This window comes from Anser cygnoides, chromosome 20, assembly GCF_040182565.1.
Source record: "Anser cygnoides isolate HZ-2024a breed goose chromosome 20, Taihu_goose_T2T_genome, whole genome shotgun sequence".
In the NCBI taxonomy this organism is placed as follows: Eukaryota; Metazoa; Chordata; class Aves; order Anseriformes; family Anatidae; genus Anser; species Anser cygnoides.
This window is the reverse complement of record NC_089892.1, coordinates 3256845-3279138: the sequence shown is the minus strand read 5'-3', so window position 1 is coordinate 3279138 and position 22294 is coordinate 3256845. Positions and strand designations below refer to the sequence as shown.

The 22294-nt window shown below is 38.9% G+C and overlaps 1 protein-coding gene across 8 annotated transcripts in view; it reads left to right on the top strand.

The window, feature by feature from the left end:
- SEC16A (SEC16 homolog A, endoplasmic reticulum export factor) overlaps positions 1–22114 on the top strand; it is a 30298-nt gene extending 8184 nt beyond the window's left edge. For 4 of the 8 annotated variants that reach the window (XM_066980761.1, XM_066980760.1, XM_066980754.1 and 1 more), the window contains 30 exons: positions 73–218; positions 2386–2471; positions 3327–3462; positions 4236–4434; positions 5210–5387; positions 6138–6280; positions 7065–7126; positions 7359–7497; positions 7737–7979; positions 8278–8375; positions 9064–9145; positions 9335–9452; positions 9686–9797; positions 10071–10176; positions 10649–10789; positions 10905–11018; positions 11596–11800; positions 12005–12253; positions 12898–12986; positions 13962–14009; positions 14199–14357; positions 14917–14994; positions 15167–15223; positions 15907–16018; positions 16334–16471; positions 17179–17279; positions 17701–17775; positions 18532–18591; positions 19506–19580; positions 20473–22114. In XM_066980761.1, the coding sequence (XP_066836862.1) occupies positions 73–218; positions 2386–2471; positions 3327–3462; positions 4236–4434; positions 5210–5387; positions 6138–6280; positions 7065–7126; positions 7359–7497; positions 7737–7979; positions 8278–8375; positions 9064–9145; positions 9335–9452; positions 9686–9797; positions 10071–10176; positions 10649–10789; positions 10905–11018; positions 11596–11800; positions 12005–12253; positions 12898–12986; positions 13962–14009; positions 14199–14357; positions 14917–14994; positions 15167–15223; positions 15907–16018; positions 16334–16471; positions 17179–17279; positions 17701–17775; positions 18532–18591; positions 19506–19580; positions 20473–20541 (3618 nt within the window). In that variant the 3' untranslated portion in view covers positions 20542–22114. The remainder of the gene's footprint in view (positions 1–72; positions 219–2385; positions 2472–3326; positions 3463–4235; positions 4435–5209; positions 5388–6137; positions 6281–7064; positions 7127–7358; positions 7498–7736; positions 7980–8277; positions 8376–9063; positions 9146–9334; positions 9453–9685; positions 9798–10070; positions 10177–10648; positions 10790–10904; positions 11019–11595; positions 11801–12004; positions 12254–12897; positions 12987–13961; positions 14010–14198; positions 14358–14916; positions 14995–15166; positions 15224–15906; positions 16019–16333; positions 16472–17178; positions 17280–17700; positions 17776–18531; positions 18592–19505; positions 19581–20472) is intronic. The other 4 variants (XM_066980759.1, XM_066980756.1, XM_066980757.1 and 1 more) reach the window with 4 other exon arrangements.
- The last annotated feature ends 180 nt before the right edge of the window (positions 22115–22294 follow it).

Sequence of the window (22294 nt, the reverse complement as noted above, 5' to 3'; positions counted from 1 at the left end):
GACAATTTGTTTTTAAAGGTTTATTCTTGGACTTGGGCAGCCTCTTACCTTACACGTCAATCTCTTTTCTAGGAGGACAGCTACGGACAGTACGACCCACGGTACAGACACTACGATAGCAGCAGCGCTGCTTATATGGAGCCTGGGAGCTATCGTTATCCTGAGCCCGAACGTCCCAGTTCCAGAGCCAGCCACTGCTCCGACAGACCTTCTTCCAGGTATGCAGTTCCTAAACTGAAGATCTGGTAAAACCCCACACAGCGAGTGCAATTATACCTGTTCAAGTTTTACAGCATAAGCTGCAGTGAGGAAGTTCAAAAACTCATTGTGTGCTGCCATAGGAACGTACGGTATCAAATGCCGTGCCTGAAAAGGACACTGATACGATTCCAGCAGTCTGTTCTGCTGCTACAGCTCGGTGCCCCTTTCATTTGGTTCTGCAGGTGGTTGTCAGCTTCTCTGCCAGGCTGAAAGTCACTGCAACAGACTCGATGCTCTTTTGCATGCGTGCTGTGGAAGTGCAATGTAGGCCATGGGTTGGTTAACCAGTTCTAGTTTATTTTCTTGATAGCACTTAACACAGCGGCCCCCTAGTTCTGTTAATAAATGGCGCTTTTGCACATTGGTGTGGGGATGTGCTTTGCAAGCATAGCAGTCTGTGTGGCTCACTGACATACAGTATTTTGTTTTTTTGGAAAAGAGCAGGTGAATCCAGTGAAAACAGCTGGTGTTGTGTCAGGTTAATTTGTCTGACAGGTCGAACCAGGACACGTGTTTCACTCATGGAGTAGTCTTCAACTTAAAAACGAAATTCTCTTTACCGCCTTCATAAGATTGTAGGAAGCTTGGCATTGAGGAGTACAAAATGATAAGCATATCCGTTTGTGATAACTTGTGTCATTGTCTTAAGTGACTTTAATTGCCCTGTGAGATCTCCTAAGGAGATAACCTCTAGTAGCACCAAGAAAGCACTCCTTCTGATGCGTGCTCTTTTTACATAGTGTTTTGAAGAGGTTAAAATTCCTAGGAGGGCTTTGGGCAGATCAAAGCCTGTTGTGGGTTGCTCTGTCAGTGTTGATGTGTGATGTGACTGCAGTTGGATGCAGGCTGTCGTGTGGCACCGCAGGGCAGCACAGACTAAGAGTGGCAAGGCACCCAAAGCTAGCGTTTCTGAAACTTTCCCACAGTGTATCAATGATGTATTGATTTCCGTAAATAACCGATGAAGAAGATTCTTAAATTCTGTTTGGGGAGGGGAAGGGAATAACATCTTTCTGAGGGGGACTGAGGAGGTTGGTTAGGTGGCTAAACTTGATCTGATAAGATCAGAACTCCTCCTGCAGAGCTAAGTGCTGTGTTAGCAAGGCTCCCACCCGTTTTTCCAGTGCTGAGTATCACCTGACTGGCTTGGCCACTGCAGGGTTTGCACTATCACTTCTATGAATAGTGCTTTGGAGAGGAGCATGGAGTTCCCGTCACTCCACGCTGTTGTTAAATCACTTTCCCTCCTGTGCATATGTGTATGTATACATAGGAGTGTTTGTGAGTGCATGCACACGAGTGTTTATATCCACACGGAAGTTTTTATTTATGGACATATAGCTATGCATGGATGTGTAGATATGTATGCATATAAGTGTACATGCATATATGTACACACACCACTATTTTATGTTCTTATCTAGCGTTCTTCTAGCTTTGTTTCATCAATTTTGGGTAGTGTCCCCAAAATGGCATATAACAGAGCTCCAAGTAGAACAAGAAAATGAATATTACTGAGTTCTTTGATGGCCAGGTAGCCAAAGAATAGCGTAGTGCATTTCGATTTTGTTTCTCTTCTGACTTGTATGTTATGCTGGCGACAGATGCTGCGATGGCATCCCCAGAGACTTCAGTTTGGAAGCCTTCTGTTTGGAATTACCTACAAGAGCTCTAGTGCATGTCCTGACTTGTTTTCATGACCTTGTCTCCAGACTGCAGTCCTCTTTTCCTCTCCATAAGATGTATAAGAAAACGCTTCTAAAGTTGAAGGAGCAATTATTTCATTATTTAGGTTGCTGATCTCTCTGTTGAGACAGTTCATTCTAATTATAGCAGTAGTTTTTGTGATTAATTGCCCATAAGTAACCGATCTCATGACCAAAGCAGCTCACAAAAGCCACTAAGGTATTGTACTGTCAGTTTGTTATGGCACAGAACAGCTTAGTGATATATAACTTTGTAAACATCTGATTTTACAATTATGATTATTTGGTTTCCTGTAAATGCATTAGTTTAAATATGAAACTACCTAACCAATCATGGCATGTAGTTCTTCATATCTCTTGCTAACTTTCGGAGAGATTGAAGGAGGGATAATAATTTCTTATGCCTGTGTACTTTCAGGCAGGGATATCCTGAAGATTATTATGCAAAAACTGGATGGACTGATTATTATCCAGGCTATTACCCAAATGCATATGACTATGGAGGTAAGGTGTCAAAGTATTCTCTGAATTTTTCTATAGCAAATTGCAGATCTCCTTTGCCCCATAAATTTTTCTCCAATTTTAAAATCGGAGAATTACTGTGTTTTTTTTCTGTAATTAAATATATATATATATAATCTCCTTCCTACAACCAGCGAGAATAAAGTTACACTTGCTAGAAATTGATCTTTGGTCCTACTTTAGTAGTTCTTAATACCATGCTGTCCTTCCTATGTTTCTTTTATTCAGCAGAAGTAGTAAATAGAAAATAAATAAAGGTCTTTCATCACTCCCAGACTTATCTTTGCCATTTCATTTATAAAAATGTACCATGATAAGTCCACAGAATGGTTTTCTTTGGTGTTTTGCAAACCTGTCACTTGCTGGCTTGTATGGTTGGTGTGTAACCTGCAGGCAGAGTTCTAAAGTAAAATTTAGGTGGGGTGTAAACAGAAATTGACTCATGACTAGAATTGTTTTTGTCTGTAATTATCTGAATGCTCACAGAGACATAGTGGTGTTAGTAGTCTAAAGGCAATTGCTTAGATAGTGCCTGGGAAGATTTTAAGCAAAATCTGTCTGTATCCTGAAGCACATGGCATGGCGATATGAAAACTGATAGCAAAGATTCATCTAATATTTGTTGAATTATTTTCAAGCTATGATTAAGTTTGAAAGTTGTTAGAAAAGATCTATCTGATGGTTAACACTGTCTTCTCAAGAGTATCTAGCTAACTATAGTCATGTTTTCATTTTTCTGGGGTGCTGACCAAATTGGCAGGTAATTAAAGAGAAAGGAGAGAAAACTTATAGGTAATAACTTCCAGTATCTAACCCATTTATTTTTATCTTCCAAAGATCCAAGTCGCTGGGAACGTTACTCGTCAGCATATGACCCCAGATACAGAGATCCTAGAAGTTACGATCAGAGGTATTGGTATGATGCTGAACACAACCCGTACCAGAAGAGAGAAGCGTATCCATATGGCAACAGGTTTGTCCATTCGGTCCGTGCTCTTTCCACATCTAGGGCAGGGTGGGACCTAGGTGCTGACTGCGTCCAGAGAACCACTGTGAATGAAGGCAGACAGTCTGGCATTGCTTTCTTCTGGACTAAGTCCCTCATATTCAAATGTGTCATCAGGAAACTAGATAATGGCAGTAAGTGTTAAGGCAAGGACTGAAGCGTCACCTGTGCACCAACAGAAATACTGCTTTATTTGTTACAGATCTACCCCAAAGCCTTAGAAAATTGTGTGCTGTTGTGGTAATTGTATGGGCATCAGAATAGTGAGGTATCATGCAGCTTCATAAACAAAATCCTCTCAGTACTGTACTCCAGGAACACAGTTGCATCCTGTGACAGACTATTAAAATGCAGTATTATGCTTTTAATAGCTACTTTTGCTAGTTTGTTCTTTTGCTTGAACACAGGTAATTGAGGAACAACAGATGAGTTGTCATCTCACTCTTAAAAGGATTTAAGGCAAATATGACGTTTTCAGATAAGATAAATGTTGTTTGGGTTTTATTTTTTTATTCTAAACAGCCTCGGAGCATGACGTTAATCTTCATCTTGAATATTCTGGATGAAGTTCTTGAAGTACCAGTTTGTTTACTGTAATAAAAACCTAAATCTAGGTAATGATCTAGAAGCCCTTCTGAAGCTAGGTACAGTTCCCTTCTGAAGAGGCAGGCAGTGGAGTCACTTTCCTTTAGATACAGTTGGCTATGTTTATTTTTGTTTGGTATGTTTTTGTTCTTCAGACATGACCGATACGAAGATCACTGGAGATACGATCCTCGTTTTACTGGAAGCTTTGATGATGAAGCAGAGCCTCACAGAGATCCTTACGGTGATGAATTTGATAGACGCAGCGTTCACAGTGAGCATTCTGCTCATAGTCTCCGTAGCTCCCACAGCGTTCACAGTCACCGGAGCAGTTTTAGCTCTCGCTCTCAGCAAGTAAGCTTCAAATGGTCACATCAAGTATTCTCAGACAGTTAAGCTGGGTCTTTCTCTTAGGTGTGGGTGGAAAGTTAGAAGTATTTAAATATTTCGGTTTTTAGCTTGGGAAAAAATGTATTTTGAAAACCTGTATTCTGTAGGTTAAGGCTGTTTTGTAATATAGTTCTGAATTTAGCATTTGTCACAGTTGTCAAGAGAACTTTAACCAAAATCAGCACTCAGCTGTGTCTGTTGCCACACATACAGAAATGAAAAAAATACTGAACCCATATGGTTGTGAGAACTTTGCCTTTACTGTGCTTGGCTGGAGTTGATATTGCCTGGCTTTCAGTGTTGTGTCATTTTTCTGATCACAAGCATGGGATCTGTTAAAAGACTAACTCAATGTTTGTATGATGGTATCTTGACTTTACAAGCAAAACTCAAACCTAGCTGATTACTTATCTATTTATGCCATGAATACAAATACCTGAAAAACACAAGTAATATTCAGGTGATTGTTGTGGTGATGAGAGAGCTGAACATGGATGGCGAACAGATCAAATGGTAGTAAAAACATTGAGGGGAGAACACTAAGAGATTATCTTCTGCAGGTTGTTGACCAGGTGATTTGCAGGGCAGTGTTTTCAAGTGTAGCAAACCTGGTTTAAGAATCATCCGAAGAAGTGAAGATGGTGGGGTGGAATGCTTACCGTCTTGTCACGCTTGCAGTATTGCTTGCTTTGTGTAACTTCACGCTCTCTGCTGACAACTACTAATATGATCTATTTAGAGCCAGCTGTATAGAAGTAACCATGATCTAACGGCTAATGCGTATGAAACTGCTGCACAGGCAGTGTCGCTGCATGCAGATTATACGTATGGTGGATATGCTCCTAACTTTGGTGGACAACAGCCTTTTACAGATTATGGCTACCCGGCTGAAACTGGATGGTCAACTGTAGAACAAGGTATTGGCACCATTGGGGAAGGAGGAGGGAAGGGACTGTGCTTGTGAGGTTGTTCATTGGTAGTAGTTTGTGCTTCTGTTAACGTTTGTAGTGTGTGAGATCACTTTTGTGCATTTGTTAAGCCTGTTAACAGGAAAGCACTCCTGTTTACAGTATGTATACGTGAACAAAGTTCTTCCCTGTTCAGCAAAAGGATAGCTTCTTGCTTGCTGAAGCATGGGTATTTCACAGAATGGCAGTAGCTAGATGGTGATTGCGATTAAATATTGCATACTTGCATTTGTAAACACTTATTAGATACATTTTTGAATTGTATTGTGCGTGCTTCTGGGGGAATGATTAAAATTTAACTTAAACTTCAGATTTATCCACATTTTTTACCCTTTTCCATGAGAAACAAAACACTGTTCATCTGGAAAATGTTTTCTAGAGTTTCTTGAAGTCATTAGCTCTTTGAAGATGTCATATGTTTATATTGAGATGTCTAAGACAAACAAGTAAAGCCCCTGCATTAAAGCAATAAGTGGATTTTAGAGTTCTTTAGTCTAGTTTTGTTCTTTATGGCAAATCTTCAGAAGATCTGAAAATTTAATGGAACTGATTAATTGTTGCTTATGAAATTTAGCCAAATTGTATTTCTTTTTTTTCCCACTAGTACTGCGGGATTACTGAATTAAATAAATACATCAGCATGTCTATTTTGTTGCAAGTCAGGTCACTTTATCTTATTTTCTTTTCTCCCTGCTTCAGCACCTTTAAGGCCCTCAACGCCTGAGAAATTTTCAGTGCCTCATCTGTGTGCTAGGTTTGGTCCTGGCGGATTCTTAATAAAAGTGCTGCCAAACCTGCCTTCAGAAGGCCAGCCAGCTCTGGTTGAAATACACAGCATGGAGGTAAAGTTTATAAGCAAAAAGGAGGGTGGTGGAGTTACAGGCCTTTCTTTTGGAAGGGGAGTAGGGAAGTTAGGTCTGTAGCTTCCTGTATTACTTTAGTATGTCAGTGCATGTAATCCTTCTGTATTTACCTGTTGTGGTTTGCTCTGTAGCTGTAAGTAAAGTGGTAACTTAACAATTCCTTTTCAATGAGAGATGACATAGGCATGATTAGATCATCCAGCTCCTTATAATTTTGTTTGGGTAAAATCCTTACTTTCTAGAAGTGCTGGAGTTTTTTGTTTGTTTGTTACTAATGTAATACTGTTCCTAGAGATATCATAGCCCTGCAGAGAATGTACAAGGACAAAGGACAGCTTGTTATCTTGATTGACTGGGGATTAAATACTGTGTGCATGTTTTTATTCTTCCTATGCCTCTACAAAGAACAGCAGCACTCTAGTGATGTAAAATGTGTGTAAGGACTGGTTTACGTGATGAGAGTAGGGATTCACTGGTAGAATATCGGTAGAAGGAAGTGGAATTGCACACAAGTACTAGAACGGCAGCAGGAAAATTATTGAGGAGGTAAGAGGAATATTTTTGTATTTTGCTACAGAATGTTTCCCCCGTCAAGAAGTAGATCTTGTCATTTATTATCCTTATGCAGGTTGCAAGCCACCATAAATAATTTAAGATCAATAGCCATGATTATAATATAGATATGTTCAGGTCTGTTTTTTATTCTTAAAATACAAAAAGCATAGTTATAAAAATTTCTTACGGTTTATATTTGTGTCTTTAGACTATGTTGCAACATTCTCCAGAGCAAGAAGAGATGAGAGCGTTTCCTGGTCCTCTTGCTAAGTATGTCCTAACAGATTTTTAAGAAATTTCACATTTCAAGATTTCATTTCTTCATCAAACTTTTTATTGTCCTGCAATTGTAGATTACAGGATTTAAACTAACTCTAAATATTTGTTGTTTTTCACTTGTATAAATGGTAGGTGAGCTTTAAATTTGTTCCTCATACTAGTCACAATAATGATCTGAATGTTTTGCATTTGTCTCATTAAATGCTTTTTTTTCTTCTTCCAGGGATGACACCCATAAAGTGGATGTTATTAATTTTGCACAAAATAAATCTACACAGTGCTTTAAGAATGAAAATTTAATCGACAAAGAATCTGCAAGTCTGCTTTGGGACTTCATTGTTCTGTTGTGCAGGCAGAATGGGGTATGTTTCACTGCTTGAACTTTTGTCCTTCCTGAAATCTTTTATACAGAAACTGGCATTTATGTAGAAGTAATACGTGTACAGTGACTTACCTGTAACAAACAGTTCATACGTTGATGGAACAGGTAATCTGGTCACTTGTGCTCGGAGGTGTTGATAGTCAAGTCTTGTTGAAAATAACATGAAGGCAATGTTGAAATAACAGGTTTTTTTTTTTTTTCCCCTACCATACATTATAGACTGTTGTGGGAACAGACTTGGCTGAACTTTTGCTCCGAGATCATAAAACAGTATGGCTTCCTGGAAAGTCCCCTAATGAAGCAAATTTGATCGATTTCACTAATGAGGCTTTGGAACAAGTAGAAGAGGAATCTGGTGAAGCCCAGCTCTCATTTCTCACTGATAGTCTTATAACCACAATTGACAGTCTTGAAAAAGAGACAGAGAGATTCAGAGAGTTGCTGCTTTATGGCCGTAAGAAGGTGAGTGCTTATATTCAAATCCTATGTCTTATTTACTTATTTTTCGGATATCTGAAAGCTCTAAGCATCAGTGAAAATCATTTTGCTACTTGCAGTGTGTATATTTCATAACGCTGCGCTGCACTGATGAAAAAATGTTGTCCTACGGTTCATAAAATAAAACAATTATATTTCGTGTGTTAGCATATGACCGAAGCAAACACCTTTTCATTCAGTCAAAATACTACTGTAAAAAAATCACTCTTACTGAGTAGTATGTTAAGCTAACCCGGGAAACTAATTTCTGTATTAACTTTAGGATGCTTTGGAATCAGCCATGAAGCATGGCTTATGGGGTCATGCTCTGCTACTTGCCAGCAAGATGGACAGCAGAACACATGCAAGAGTTATGACCAGGTACAGTTTTGCTTGTTATTGATTAATACGATGTGGTCTACCTATTCTGCTAATGAGTGATCTGGTGCTTCAGACATCTTAATGTCAAAATCATGAGTTATCTTTAATAGCTCATGCAAGAATTACGCTTTAATTTTACCTCTGTGTTCAGTTGATTCATGTAAGCTGTTGCTTTTTATTCTGAGGTCTTCAGGCCATAAACTTAAACTTGAGAAGTTATTCTATGCACTCTTTCCATTTAAAGGACATTTTAACCACAGTAATCCATGGGCTAGCTTGACAGGTGCTGTTAGTCAGGCTTTGTGTGGGGGGAGAAAAGGGGGTGGCACAAAAAACCAACTGTCAACTTCTGTTGATGTGTTCATGCATGCTTTGTCTATAGACAGATAAACTTTCTGCCTCCTGAGCTTGTGAAATCAGGTACTAAGTCTAGTCATCTGCCATGGGGAGAATCATGAGGTTTTTCCTAGCTTGGATTGATATATGTCAAAGTGGCAGATCCAGGTAATTAATAATACTTTGCTTTTGGATATTATCCACTGGGGGCAATTGCTTATTCGATATAATATTTTCAAGCAGTGCTTCCTTGTCTTAAACTAAGCAAGATAAACTGTGACTGAGTGTTCAAATACATTTTAACTGCTTACCCAATGTTTGTTGTTTGGTTTTCTGTATAATGTCTCTGTAGATTTGCCAACAGTCTCCCGATTAATGACCCTCTGCAGACTGTTTACCAGCTCATGTCTGGAAGGATGCCAGCTGCATCCACGGTAAGATTCGAGTGTGAGCTGCAGTTGAGTCTTAACAGGGTACTGCAGTGAGTAGTGTAGTTCATAACAGTAATCTTTCCATGTCCTTTTCCTAGACGGTCAAATAAGCTTTGTCCTTTTTTAGGTTTAAACACGTAACCATGCAGAGCTTCAGTCACTGATTTGACTAATTAATTCTTCTCATTTTAGTGCTGTGGAGACGAGAAATGGGGAGACTGGAGGCCTCATCTAGCAATGGTGTTATCCAACTTGACAAACAATGTGGACTTGGAATCCCGGACCATTGCAACCATGGGAGACACTCTTGGTAAATCCTGGGGGATGAACTGGTGATGATTGAAGGAAAAGCTTTCTGAAAAATTTTAATTACTCAGCACTTACACAGCAATTGCTATGTAAAATGTAAAGTGGAACAGTTCTATGCAGGCTTGTCTGTGCTGTGAAGGTGTTTAAGTACAAAGCCAAAACAGTGTGGGCCACTGAATTATGATGTGTCATCAAGACGAAATATTCTGAGTTCTGTCACTTATTTTCCTACAGCTTCTAAAGGATTGCTTGATGCTGCTCATTTTTGTTACCTTATGGCCCAAGTTGGTTTTGGAGTTTACACAAGGAAGACGACAAAACTTGTCCTAATTGGATCAAATCATAGGTTTGGCTTTCGTTTTTTTTAATATCCCCTTTTTGATGCAAAAAAATGAAAACTTAATAGTTGGCAAGACTGAGTTGCACTGCTCCCCTCATCATAACTAGCTACAGCAGTCTTTGAGAACTGTCTGATGCGCTGTCCTTTTTCGAGGAGTTAGTTTCCCATACTGTATGTTTAATAGCTACCTTTCTGACTTTATTTCTAATCGACAGATCTGTATTGATTATATATGATCTGAATGTCAAGTATTATTTTTCTTCTCCTATTCCCCAATAGCTTGCCATTTTTTAAGTTTGCCACCAATGAAGCCATTCAAAGAACAGAAGCCTATGAATACGCACAGTCACTAGGAACTCAGCCTGGCTGCTTGCCCAATTTCCAGGTGAAGAGATATTTCATATATTTTTGCAGCTTTTATGCGAGGTGTTCATCTCTCATGTGCTTTATTCAGCGTAGAAGACACTGTATCTATGGTAGCTGGAAAGATTTATAGGTAGCATAGCGCAAGATAGCTTTTTCCCTGTTTTATCACTTAATCCGTCTTTTTACATTTTTCATCCATGCATTCTGAACTTTGGAATTTTAAATTCTGTTGTTACCATAACTCTATATTCCAAAAGAAAAATCTAGCAGGATTTGTTGATGCTACCTGTTGACAAATAATTACTTCCATTGGATACAGTTAGTAGAAGAGGAGTATTGAATGCTTTTTTTCAGACTTTTTTTTACCTGCTTAGTGTAAACATGATAATGGAACATCTGAACTTTTGGCTGAAATTACAAATTACCGTTCATTTGGTGCTCCCAAGAATGTTCTGACTGCTTGATTTATTTCACCTGCTTGCGTTCCGTAGGTTTTCAAATTCATCTATGCTTGCCGACTTGCTGAAATGGGACTTGCTGCTCAGGCCTTCCATTATTGTGAAGTGATTTCCAGAACTGTCCTCAAAGATCCACACTACTATTCACCTGTACTTATCGGCCAGCTAATCCAGGTAACATGCGGAAGAATTAAGTATTTGTAGCTTCATGCTGTAGGTGATATGCTGTGGCTAAAGTTGCCTTTTGGTTGCTGGTTAACTGAAATTTTACAATGATTTCTTTTTCTAGATGTCATCGCAACTGCGCCTGTTTGATCCACAGATAAAGGAGAAACCAGAACAGGAATCTCTAGTTGAACCTTCCTGGTTGGTAAGGCTTCGCCATGTGGATGGACAGATTAAGGTAAAGAATGTACTTTCCAACATGAACTATTCCCTTTTAAGGATTAGTGTAAATCCAATTTTTGAATGGTTTTATTTATATTGCTAATTACAGAAATGTATAAAGTGATTACCTCATGATATATTCATGTCATAAAATACAGGCATCATAATTCAAGATAAGTGGATTTATCACACTTTAGTGCCTTAAGATACAGTACTGAGTAGTTTAAAGGGTAGTGTATGTTACATAACATATTTTTCTTAGTACTGTAATGCAAGGAGAATTGCAAGGCTCATTAAGGAACTAATGCAGCAACTCCTGTTATAAGCAGATGATCTGCTTGCCAGTAAAAAGGGGGGGAGTGAGAAAAAGCAAAAATGCTGTGTGAATTAGTATAGCTAAATTGTAACAGAATGGAAAGGGAGAAATATTTATTGAAGGAGATCCATTAGAGATATGAAAACTGACCTAACAGTTCAATAAAACAGCAGGAACAAAAATTATGGTGTAATCACCCTAAGATTTAATTTTCTATATATTTCTTTAGTTATGAACTTAATATCTGGTAGAGTTAATATCTTTTTTTTTTGTGCAGGAGGGTGCAATAGCTTATAACACAGACAGATCCACACCACAACAATGTCCATGTAGCACACCAAGCTCTGAATTAGACCATACCAGTCAATATGATGGAGGAGGAGTTGGCCATGACATGGGCCCAGGCACTGAAAATGCATTGTTAGCATCCTTATTACCCAATATGTCTCAACAGATGCAAAGTGTGCAGCTGATGCCGTCAGGTTAGTGTCTCATATCCTTCTTTATGATGTTTCATATGTTACTTCATGACAAAGAGAGAAAGTAAACGTTTTGGGTTTCTAGTATAAGAAATCATTTACGAGGGTGGTAGAAACAGTGAAATTTAATTTCTGCATTATTTCATGTTATTCACAGGATGAAAGGTTCTGTTTAGTTACAGCTCTTAACTTTATTTTGTGCCTTAGCACCTCAGGCTATACTTGATGGGTCAGCTGCTGTGATTCCTCCTGGTGACCAGGAAGCCGTCCGAAGTGTCCCCTTCTACCCAGTGGCTTCTCAGCCCATTGGTCCAGGCCCTGGCTTTGCACCTCCAGGATTTTCAAATCAGTATGGAGCTGAGCCATCACCGCTGTATTTAGGGTCAACACTACCACCAGGAGGGCCACCACAAGAAACTGAGTCACGGGAAGAAGAACAGACAAACCTGGAAACAGGTCTGGAATCTTAGGGGAATGAAGTATTTGGGGGGTTAATACAAAACACCTCAAAACTTATAAAATAGTGAGACAAGTCTTGGGTAATTAAGTTTAATAAGACAATGGAAGGTTACAAGAAACATCTGTGGAAAGCTTTAGTATTCACTTAGTATTGGCTTAGTTTAAAAGAGAGGTCAGAATCAGCAAGTTATGATTTAGACATAAACCAGGCAATTTTTCTGTACCATGGAATTGGTGAATGCACTGCAATTGCCACTTGGCTCTGTCTTGAAGGTCTGTGATTGGAGCATCAGGGATTTCTGTCTCTGGGCATTAGCACCTTATTAATTTTTAATCCTGTGACAGCAGAACGTGATGTGTGAATGCAAGGATGGATGCATTGCCAGTTGTGTTAGAGATGTGAAGAACCCTGTATTGCCTCCATTCTGGTGGTTGCATTGCTCACCCTGCTCTAACCTGTATATAGATCAAACAATACCCATGCAGGAGAAACAAAACAATCACAGCAGCTAAATTTCTTGTTCTGTAAAAGATCAGGTTCTTAATAGCACAAAACTCAGAACTAGTGAAAAACTTTACTTTAAAAACATTTAGTTGTGTGTTTTTTTCCCCACTAACATAGTCTAATTTTGCTTTTTAAGGAATGCAGAGAATTCCTCCAGAGTCTCCTTCACGAAACTCTTTCCCCGAACAGAGAGAGGAGGATTTCTATAACAGAATGGCTAGCATGGTATCTTTATTTTATACAGCTCTTCAGCGCGTCAGCTATGTTGCGTGTCTTTGCAATCACAAAGTGTATTGGGGGTCTGTCTTGCTCTTCATCTAGGTTTGAAGCTTAATTTTTCTTCCCCATTCTCCTTCTCTTCGCTGGAATAAATAATGAACTAGCATAGAACTTTTGGCCATTTTTAATCTTTTTTTTTTAATTGAGCAGGGGAAACCAGGCTGTTGTCTGAAGAATTTTTTTCTTTCACTGGCCTGTCTTCCTTTCCCATCTTCCAAAACAATTCTTCCTACCCAGAAGAACTTGTAGCATACATGTGAGACAGCCAGGCCATAAAGAACAGTTCTGTGACTGAGTTTTAAAAGCACAGCATTGCCTAGCACTTGGTCATGACTGGAAATATGCATGGTGTTTATTGAAATCCAGATAGCCTTTTTAAAAATGTATAGTATTTTTCCCTGTTTAAGTATTGCTGGAGTTGGTATTTCCTTGGAAGTTATTTCAGTCTCTTGTTTGAAGGAATTAAAACATAAACATTTTTAATAGGGATACATCTGGCTACTGATAAAGGATGGGGAGAATTCTTAACTATGCTAACAAAAGAAACAGTGATTAATTTTTTTAATGTTAGAGTTGCTATATGACCATTAGAAAAACAACCGGCCTAATATAGAGGGGGAGGGTGGAATTGCAGCAACTGCTGTCTGGTGCAGCATTTTTATCTCTTTCCCCTTGTGGGCTGATTGGTCTGCACAGCAGTGACCTGATTTAACTTTGTATTGGATTAGTTATATGACCATGTAATTACTTGGCCAGACATCTGCTCTTTTTCTGTCCCTCCTATACATGTCAGAGGACATAGAAGTAACCAAATAACCAGCTTTAATGTCTTGAATGATATGGGAATTTGTAATAGTGAATGTTGTGTTGGATATTTAGCTGCTTGCTTATTAAGCATGTCCTGGCTTTATATCTAACCAGGCACCAGGACGAAGATCCAGATCTGCATCTCAGTCTTCAGCATATATGGTATGCCATGAGCAGGCTCCTTCTTCCACTAAGTCTTTGCTCTTACTTACATTTACGTCTTACTGTTGTATTTGGATTTCTTCCTATTACTAACTTTTCAAAGAAAGAATTTGCTTAGCAAGATGGAGTGTATAATCAGTTCACTCCAGCAGTGACAGCTTTGTGCTTTCCCATGTATTTGTGATGCAGGGCTATGGGCGAAGGTCACGGACAACTTCAGAGTCCTCTGCTCATTCTGTGGGACGAGAAAGATCCAACTCTGCAGCAAAACAGCCTTCTCCTTCTCCACCTGTTCCTGTAGGGAAAGAGACTAAAAAAGAAGTAAAAAAAGAGACAGCATCTAGAAAGGTAAACTTGATAAGTGAGGTAGTCATAGGTAGAGGAGATTTGCGGGATATGTGGTAACATTGCCTTGGCTTTTACAACATCTAGACATTTTTATACACCCATATCAAAGTTTGTGCTACCGCTAGCTGCCCCTACGTGCACTGAAGCATTGCTGTACTAGCCACTTGTTTTCACTGGGAATGAATTCAGAGCAATTTCCCTTCACGTTAAAAACAAACACACACCCTCTCTTTCATCCAACTCCCATTCTCCACAGTGGGTTTACCCCTAGTTGTTAATTTACCTCTACTTACACCACTTCTGTGTGTTGGCCCTGTTCCCCTGTTTTCTCAGGCTGCCATTTATAAGGACTAGTTTTCATTTGTGGCATTACCTCTGAATTCTTTCTTCCGTCTGTCAGAAAGATACAATTTAGTTTAGCTGAGGGCATCTTTCCTGGTGTTTTTTATATTACAGTTGAAGTCTCTAACAGAAAACTAATTATTGCATGAAATTCTTTTGATTTGCCTGTAAAGACGGTGTTGAGAAAATTAACTAAATAGATGTATTTATATTTTAGACCGGTGCAAACTGGTTTCGCTGGCTGATGGGGAAAGGAAAGAATGAAGCTCACCTTCCAGATGACAAAAACAAATCCGTAAGTCCACTAAATCACAAAAACCTTTGTACATTTTAATTGGTTCAAAGAGGCTTCCTGTATAACAGATGAACCTTGTTTTAACAAGTAAACAGATGTGTGTAAAATTTAAAAATTGTGTCTATTCCAGCTTTGTTTGAACTGCTAATTTTTGACTCTGGTTTCCATGTAGATTGTTTGGGATGAACAGAAACAGCGCTGGGTTAATTTGGATGAACCAGAAGAAGAGGTAAAAAACTGAGGACCTTTTTCTTCTTCAAACTAAAATCCGTACTGGCTTACAATTTTACTAACTTTACTGAATTTGGCTTAAAGTGTGCAACATTTTGAAGCTAATCCACAAGTTACATATTTGTATAGTCCACGTATTTATGAAACGATTTATGTCTTCACGTGCTGGTGTAGATCCAGTTGCTGTGACTGAGTTTTTACAAAGGAATTTATTCTAAACTTAGTTCAATTATCTCTTGATACAAGTTGATACCACCTGGAAAATAGCTTGTTAATTGATTTGCTGAAAACAGACTAGGGGGGTGAGTGGGAGAGGGGAAGTAAAGAAGAGTCCTTAGTTCTGAAAACGTAACGCATTGTAAAGCAAGGAAAATCACCCACCCTGTCTATCCTTATTGGTAAAGAGCTATTTCAAAACGTAAGCAAATGATGAGAACCATGGTTGTGAATGCTTCCTTTTAGAGTGAGTGTAGATGGGCTGTAGAAATATCTTGACATTAGATAAGGAGTTATCGTATGGAGTGAGATAAGGAATATTGATCCACACAGCAAGATGCATGTCAGTATACCCAGCATTGTGTGTTCTGTAATAGGTAAAGAAGAGGAGAAGTCAGACAGACACTTGCCTTTTAATACTCTTAGTCAATGATGTGTTTTTTTTCTTTTATGTTCTCCTGGCAGAGTAAACCTCCACCGCCACCTCCAACAGGATTTCCTAAAGTTCCCCAGACTGCTCCGTCTGGGCCTGGAGGCCCACCTAGTGCCCCTGTCAACATCTTCTCTAGAAGAGCAGGTAACAGACATGGAAGACTTCAAATTTTCTATTGCATAAAATATGAAGACAAAACTCGTGGCTTTTCTGGGGGCATTTGGGAACAGTTGGCATCTCAGTGATGTCATGGAACTGTGGCTATTTCTGGCTTTGTGCCTAACTTCTGCATTGTGGTTGCTGTCACAATGACATTTTGACTTGGATATTATTGTTTGTATCCCTGCAGCATTATTTTCTGATTCTGAAAGGCAGTTTAACCAGCAGACTGTTGAAAATAGACATGGAGATGAATAACACAAGACTTATCTCTGTTATTTCTGGATTTCTCTGTTTTAGCAGGAAGCAGAGCCCGTTATGTCGATGTTCTGAATCCAGGTGGAACCAAGTCAAGTGGTGCTGTTCCTGCACCAGCAGACCTATTTGCCCCGCTGGCACCGATGCCAGTTCCTGCAAATGTCTTTGTTCCAAATTCAGGTGTGTTGTGCGTGGTTAAACTTGTAAGGAGGTTCTATGGTTACCTTAAAGTCACTTTTGCCTGTGTGTATTATGTAGCCTTTAATGAATGTTTCACAGCATTCGGTCTCACTAACTCCAATCCCTTTTAAAGAGGAATCTGTCTGGGAACCGCAGTAAAATAAATTAATAAAGCCCAGCTTTTCACTCTGCAAACAAAAGAGATTGGGTTTTTGCTTGTTTTGATTGCGTTTGTCTTTTTTTTTATTTTGGGGGGTTGATTTTTTTTAAAAAAATCGATACAGAGCACCTAGGCCATCATAATAGCAGAATTTGAATTATATAGTATTCCTGTGTTGCTAAATACCTAGTGCTCATTTCTGACACCTGTTTTTAGTTCCAGTATCCCTATCTGAGGAAAGAATGGGGGAGGTCTTACTTGCTTACAATGTTTTTTTTGGCTTTCACTACATGCTGCCTTGCACCAAGTTGATCTGTATAAACTGTTTATCTGTGTGTAAACTGTATGCATCTCCTGCTTGCAAACTTGTAACAATACTGAGACATCTGTAGATACTAATACTGCACTCTTTAAATTGCCTATTTTTTTTTCCTCCTGGGAGAAGACTGGTATTGTACAAATCCAGTTCTGCTTATGACCCTGCTTCTTATTCTGTGAAGTCAAACCCCCTGATCTGGTGTCTGACTAAATCCCATTTCCTTTGTAGTTCCAGGGGAACCCCAGCCGATGGAAGGGAGTGGTGCAGCAGAGCACACACCAGTCGCAAACCAAACCAACACAGAACCTGCTGCAGCTGCTGATCCAGAGGTGTGTTAAAAAGAATGTCTTGTATATATTGTTCAAACTTCTCATAAAAATAACTTAAGATTCTCAACAGTAGCTTCATAGTTGCAGAATGTACAAAGCATTACTGTTGTTGTACACAAACATAATCCCTATGTTTTAGTTTATGAACTTGAGAATGGAAAGACAAGTGAAAATGGAAGTAGGAAGCCCATGAAGAGTTGTATTTCCCAACTTGGCAGGACTGCACGTTTTGCATTTGCAGTATGTGTTAGGAAATGGACCAAGAACATTGGAAGTAGCCATATGCGGCATGTTTTCATCTGACTTCATGTATTGCAATGTTGTTTTGCTACAATGGGATTAATATAGCAGAAAGGTGAAATAACATTGTAATGAGTTGCAGTAATTAAGATTAAAAAAAGAGTGCATTGTTTTTCTTTAGTATTTAAACCCTACAATCCTTCCACCTGGATCCGGGCTACCTGTTTCCAACCCTGATGGCTTCCAATCAGGAGAGGTAAGACTTCTAAGACTTGGTTCAAAGTGGTTAGCTAATGACTCGTGCAGCATATTTTTAACCATTATTTTGTAGTGCTCTTAACATGGGCCATCTAAATGGCAAGTAACTGATTCAAGATGCGATTGGACAGGATGCTAGGTAATCTCATCTGGTCTCGCTTTTCCCACCAAAGGTGGGACTAGATGATTTTTTAAGGTCTCTTCCAACCTGCGTTGTTCTATAATTCTATGATGGATGCAGTTGCTCGTGACCAGGCAAGATGGTGTCATATGACTGCCTCCAAAATTGCACAGAAGAGACCTCTAAGTCCATATGAGAAGTTCAGCCTCAGAGTCCTACCTTCTGTGGTGTGATCTGCTTGTTCGATATATGTAAACTTATAAAAGCCTTTTCAGAGTAAAATGTCAATAGTACTTTAAGGATCTCTTCTTGCCTCTGTGCATGCATATAATTTCACTAATATTAAATGTGAGACACAAAGAGGAGAATAGATTGCTGTGTGCCAGGCAGAGTAACATTACCTTTATTCCTACTAAATGTTTTCTGTATCTACATAATTTTGTGCTTTAAGAAGTCCTTTTGATTTAAACTAACTTCTGGCTTTACGTTTTTTTTAACTTGAAGTTGGTTTAACCTTTGGCAGAGTGAGACTTTTGTAATTAAATAAAACAACTGAAAGCTTGGGGCAGTGACATGCATGACGACTTTTTTATTTGTGTTTTTTTGTATTTGTGTGTTCTTGCTGTTTTGTAGCTTTCGCGCTCTAGTTCAATGAGTTCATTATCACGTGAAGTAAGCCAGCATTTTAATCAGGTACATGTGGCTGGCCATTCTCATTTATGTTAATGTGTTTCCTTTTCCACCCTTTATTTTGCATTTGCTCAAATACTAATGCTACTTTTAGTCATTTTCCCCTCTTCTCATTTCACAGAAATAACATTCAAAGTGACTAATGATGCAGTGTTCCTTTTAACACTCAAACAGGGTCTTCAGACTTTTGTGTTTATGATAATGCATGTAATCCAGGCATGCTTTTTATGTTCATGTTCCTAAGAGATTTACGTAGTAATTTTGATTAGCTCTTTCCTGGGTTACCAAACTCGTCAATTGAGGTAAAAAAACAACAACAAACAAAAAACCTCCAAACAAAGACAAATCAACCTACCACTTCCCCAAATGACCCATGCAAACTAAACCTTGTCATTCTGCTGCTGCCAATCTCAAGTTGGTAATAATACCATTGCCTGTTTCATCTGCGAAAGCCCCTGTAGGAATTAAAGGAATGCTTCATCTCTGCTGTTCTGGGAGTACTCTGGGGTCACTGTAAAGGAGTGACACAAACTCTTTCTGATACTTTTTAGTAAAGCAAAACTTGACATAGAATGTTTATTTTGGGGCAAGTCCTGAGGTCTACTAACAAAAACAGAAGGTACTAATGCAGTGAAGTCGCACCAACGTCTTGTTTTGGTTTTGCATGCCTTGGATTTTCAGAGCTATTTACAGTTTATGCATGTGACATTGTTTTGCCAATTCCTACATTAAGCAAATAATATTAAAGAAATGGATGCAAACTGTACCAGCACTCTTTGCAGTTGTTATAATATGCTGCTCTGTCCATATTGTTGGCATTATTACTGTGAATATTTTCTCTGTATGACTAAGCAAACCAAGTCTGAGAGGCAGTGAAGCTCTGCAGTTCCGTAACTTTAGTGTAATCTACTTTCTAGCCTGCCGCTGTACCACCTTCGGGGGGACCTTCAGCAGGAACAGTACAGTTCTACAATCCTTCTCAATTTGCACAAGTGAGTAAAGGCCTCGTTGTTACTTTGAACTGAACTATTGAACAAAATGATAGAGATTTGTTAGTTCTGAGAGTTCAAACAAGTAATTAAATGTTGCTTGAGTAAATCAGTCATGCTGAACCGTCTTGTTTTAAGTGAGCTGAGTCCACGTCTACCTTTTAATAAGTAACTCGGTGTGGCCTTAAATATCAGTACAAATTTTGCCTTTTTTTTCCTCCCAGATATTTTTACCATGTAGTTGTGTTTCTTCCCCCACTCCCATTCCCAGGTGATCCTTATGGTGAGATAATCCAGTCTGTCACGGAGTTTCCTTCTGCGCTTTCTCTGCCTTTGTAGCACTTACGAATTTTGCAAGATAAAATAATGGAATGAGCAGCTGCCCATTCTGGAATGTCTGAAATGGCACTGTATTTTTTCGTCTGTTTTCTGTATGAAGGATTAAAGGGTTAAAAAGTACTGTAACAAAAGAGAGAGTCTCTCTGTAGCCTAGGCACCTTTATGGAAAGGTGAGTGTACGTAGAGCCAGGCTCTCAGTACTGCAGGATGAGTTTCTCCTGCCTTGTTGAAACCATACAGATGAGAACTATATAAAAGCATATTATTGTGAGAATTTGGTGCTTCAGCAGACCTCTGATACGTGATATAGCTTTGATATTCAAACCTGTCTGATGGGAATGTCAACCCTGTTCATTTTTTATACGGTTTGATTTTGGTTTACTAGCTTAATCTGGACTATCACATGCAGGGCGTTAAACGTGCACATGGAACAATCTAGCTCCTTTAAGCTAACAATGTTGGGATCAAAACTTTACTGACAACTTCTTGTATTTTGTCTCCAGTATGACACTTCTACAGAAAATTTTTTTTGTTTATTCTTGTTACTCTTTTTCAGTCTCCTGCAGTCACTGGAAGTTCAAGGCCAGGAAGAATTGGACAGAGGAAGTATCCAACGCTGAAGTAGAATACAGTGGCTCTGCTTGGAATTCTCATTCATCTTCTGAATATATGAAGAACTATTCAATCTTATGGCACATGGTATCAGAACTAGCTGCAGTTGACAGGACAGTAATTTAATGATGGGTGATTTTTTTCATGGGTCTCCCTACTTGCACCTCATCTACATAAATCATTACCAAACATGAAATATATGTAACTCTTCCTTTTAAAGAACTGGCTAGAAATAGCTTTGCTGTGATAAAGAATAGACACAAGGAAGGAAATAGTTGCTGTCTGTTACAAAAATTATTCATAAATTGCATAGGCAATTTATTCCTAAAAAAAAATTTTAAACCTACTAGTGTGACTTTAAGGCATAGTTTCAGGGATTCCTTAATTTCTGAAGGATGCTCCCCTCCCATTGTGGGGGAAAAACATGTCCACATTGTAACATAACACTCTGTGGCCTTAAGAGGACCATGCGCAATTGTAATGCTTATAAAACAGGACTTGGTTTGTCAATGTGTGAAATTCAAGATGTTCATCTGGGAAATGCCTCGTGCTAGTTTGTTTTTTGAAGGGGGGAGGGGGCCACAGCTCATCCAAATAAATTGACCCATATCGAATGAAAACTGTGACTGTAATCTAATACTAATTTGATTTGGATCTTATCTAGTATGTATGTAGTTTGTGGTTTAGACTACTTGTAAAGCAAATTGTATAGTCTGAAAGCTCTCTGTATAATAGCTGACGCTGTACTATTTGATGAGTGAGTGTTCTTTTAAGTGCAATACGGTTACTTGCTTTCTCTCAAACTGCTGGCACTGTGTAATTAAGGTGGTAACAGCTTGAAAGTTGTCTTTTCCTCTTGAGTGCCAGAATCAGCATAATACTGTTCTTGAATTTCCATTACTAAAATAACCAAGGTCTTAAATAGCTAACAGCTGAATTTCAAACATACTAAACGTAGATGGGTTAGACCTCTACCGCTGGACGTTAAAATCTATAGGATTAATATAGGAAATCTTGAAAACCATGATATGCAATGTTCATATTGACTGAAGAATCTGAATCATCTGCAAAGAGGGAAATAAACTTTAAATATTTATTAAATTGTTAGGCCATATTTTATTTAGAATTTGCCACCACACTATTTGATTTTACTTGAATTTCTGCTCATGAGTAGAAATAATGTGAATGTGAAATTGCTGGTGTTGGTCCCTGATAGTTTTTCTTTTCCTGAAGAATGCCACCTTTCTGAGATCTTGATAGCCTTACATTTATTCTAAAGGGGGTTATGCGTAGTTGAAGCGTAATGCTGTTTGGGGGAATCGGAAACCTTGGCATAGTGGTCCGTACTCAATTCCAGGCATGGTGAGCAGCACCGTGGGTTACTCTTCTGTGACTGAAACCCAGTCAGACACTTGGCTTCCTCTAGTTCAGCCAGGCCGCTGATTATTTTCTCCTTTCAGTAGAGACTGCCAAACATCTTAATTCAAGAAGGCTTCCTCTGAGCTGGGAGCGGCTATCTTTCCTAAGTGTAAGATTTGACACTGTAAATTCTTAAATAAAATATTTTGCGCTCTGGAGCACTTTCACATTTTACTACTTCTTGTGGTTATTGCTGTGGCAAGTCGAGTGAAGGTCCATCCATCTCCCGAGTGTTTGGAAAGGGCTCAAAGCCCTGCTTAAAGCGACTTGGAGAACGCTGGGTGTTGAGCACTGGAAGCAGTTTGCGCTTTATAAACGTTGAAATGTTAAAAATAGAAGCCGTAGAT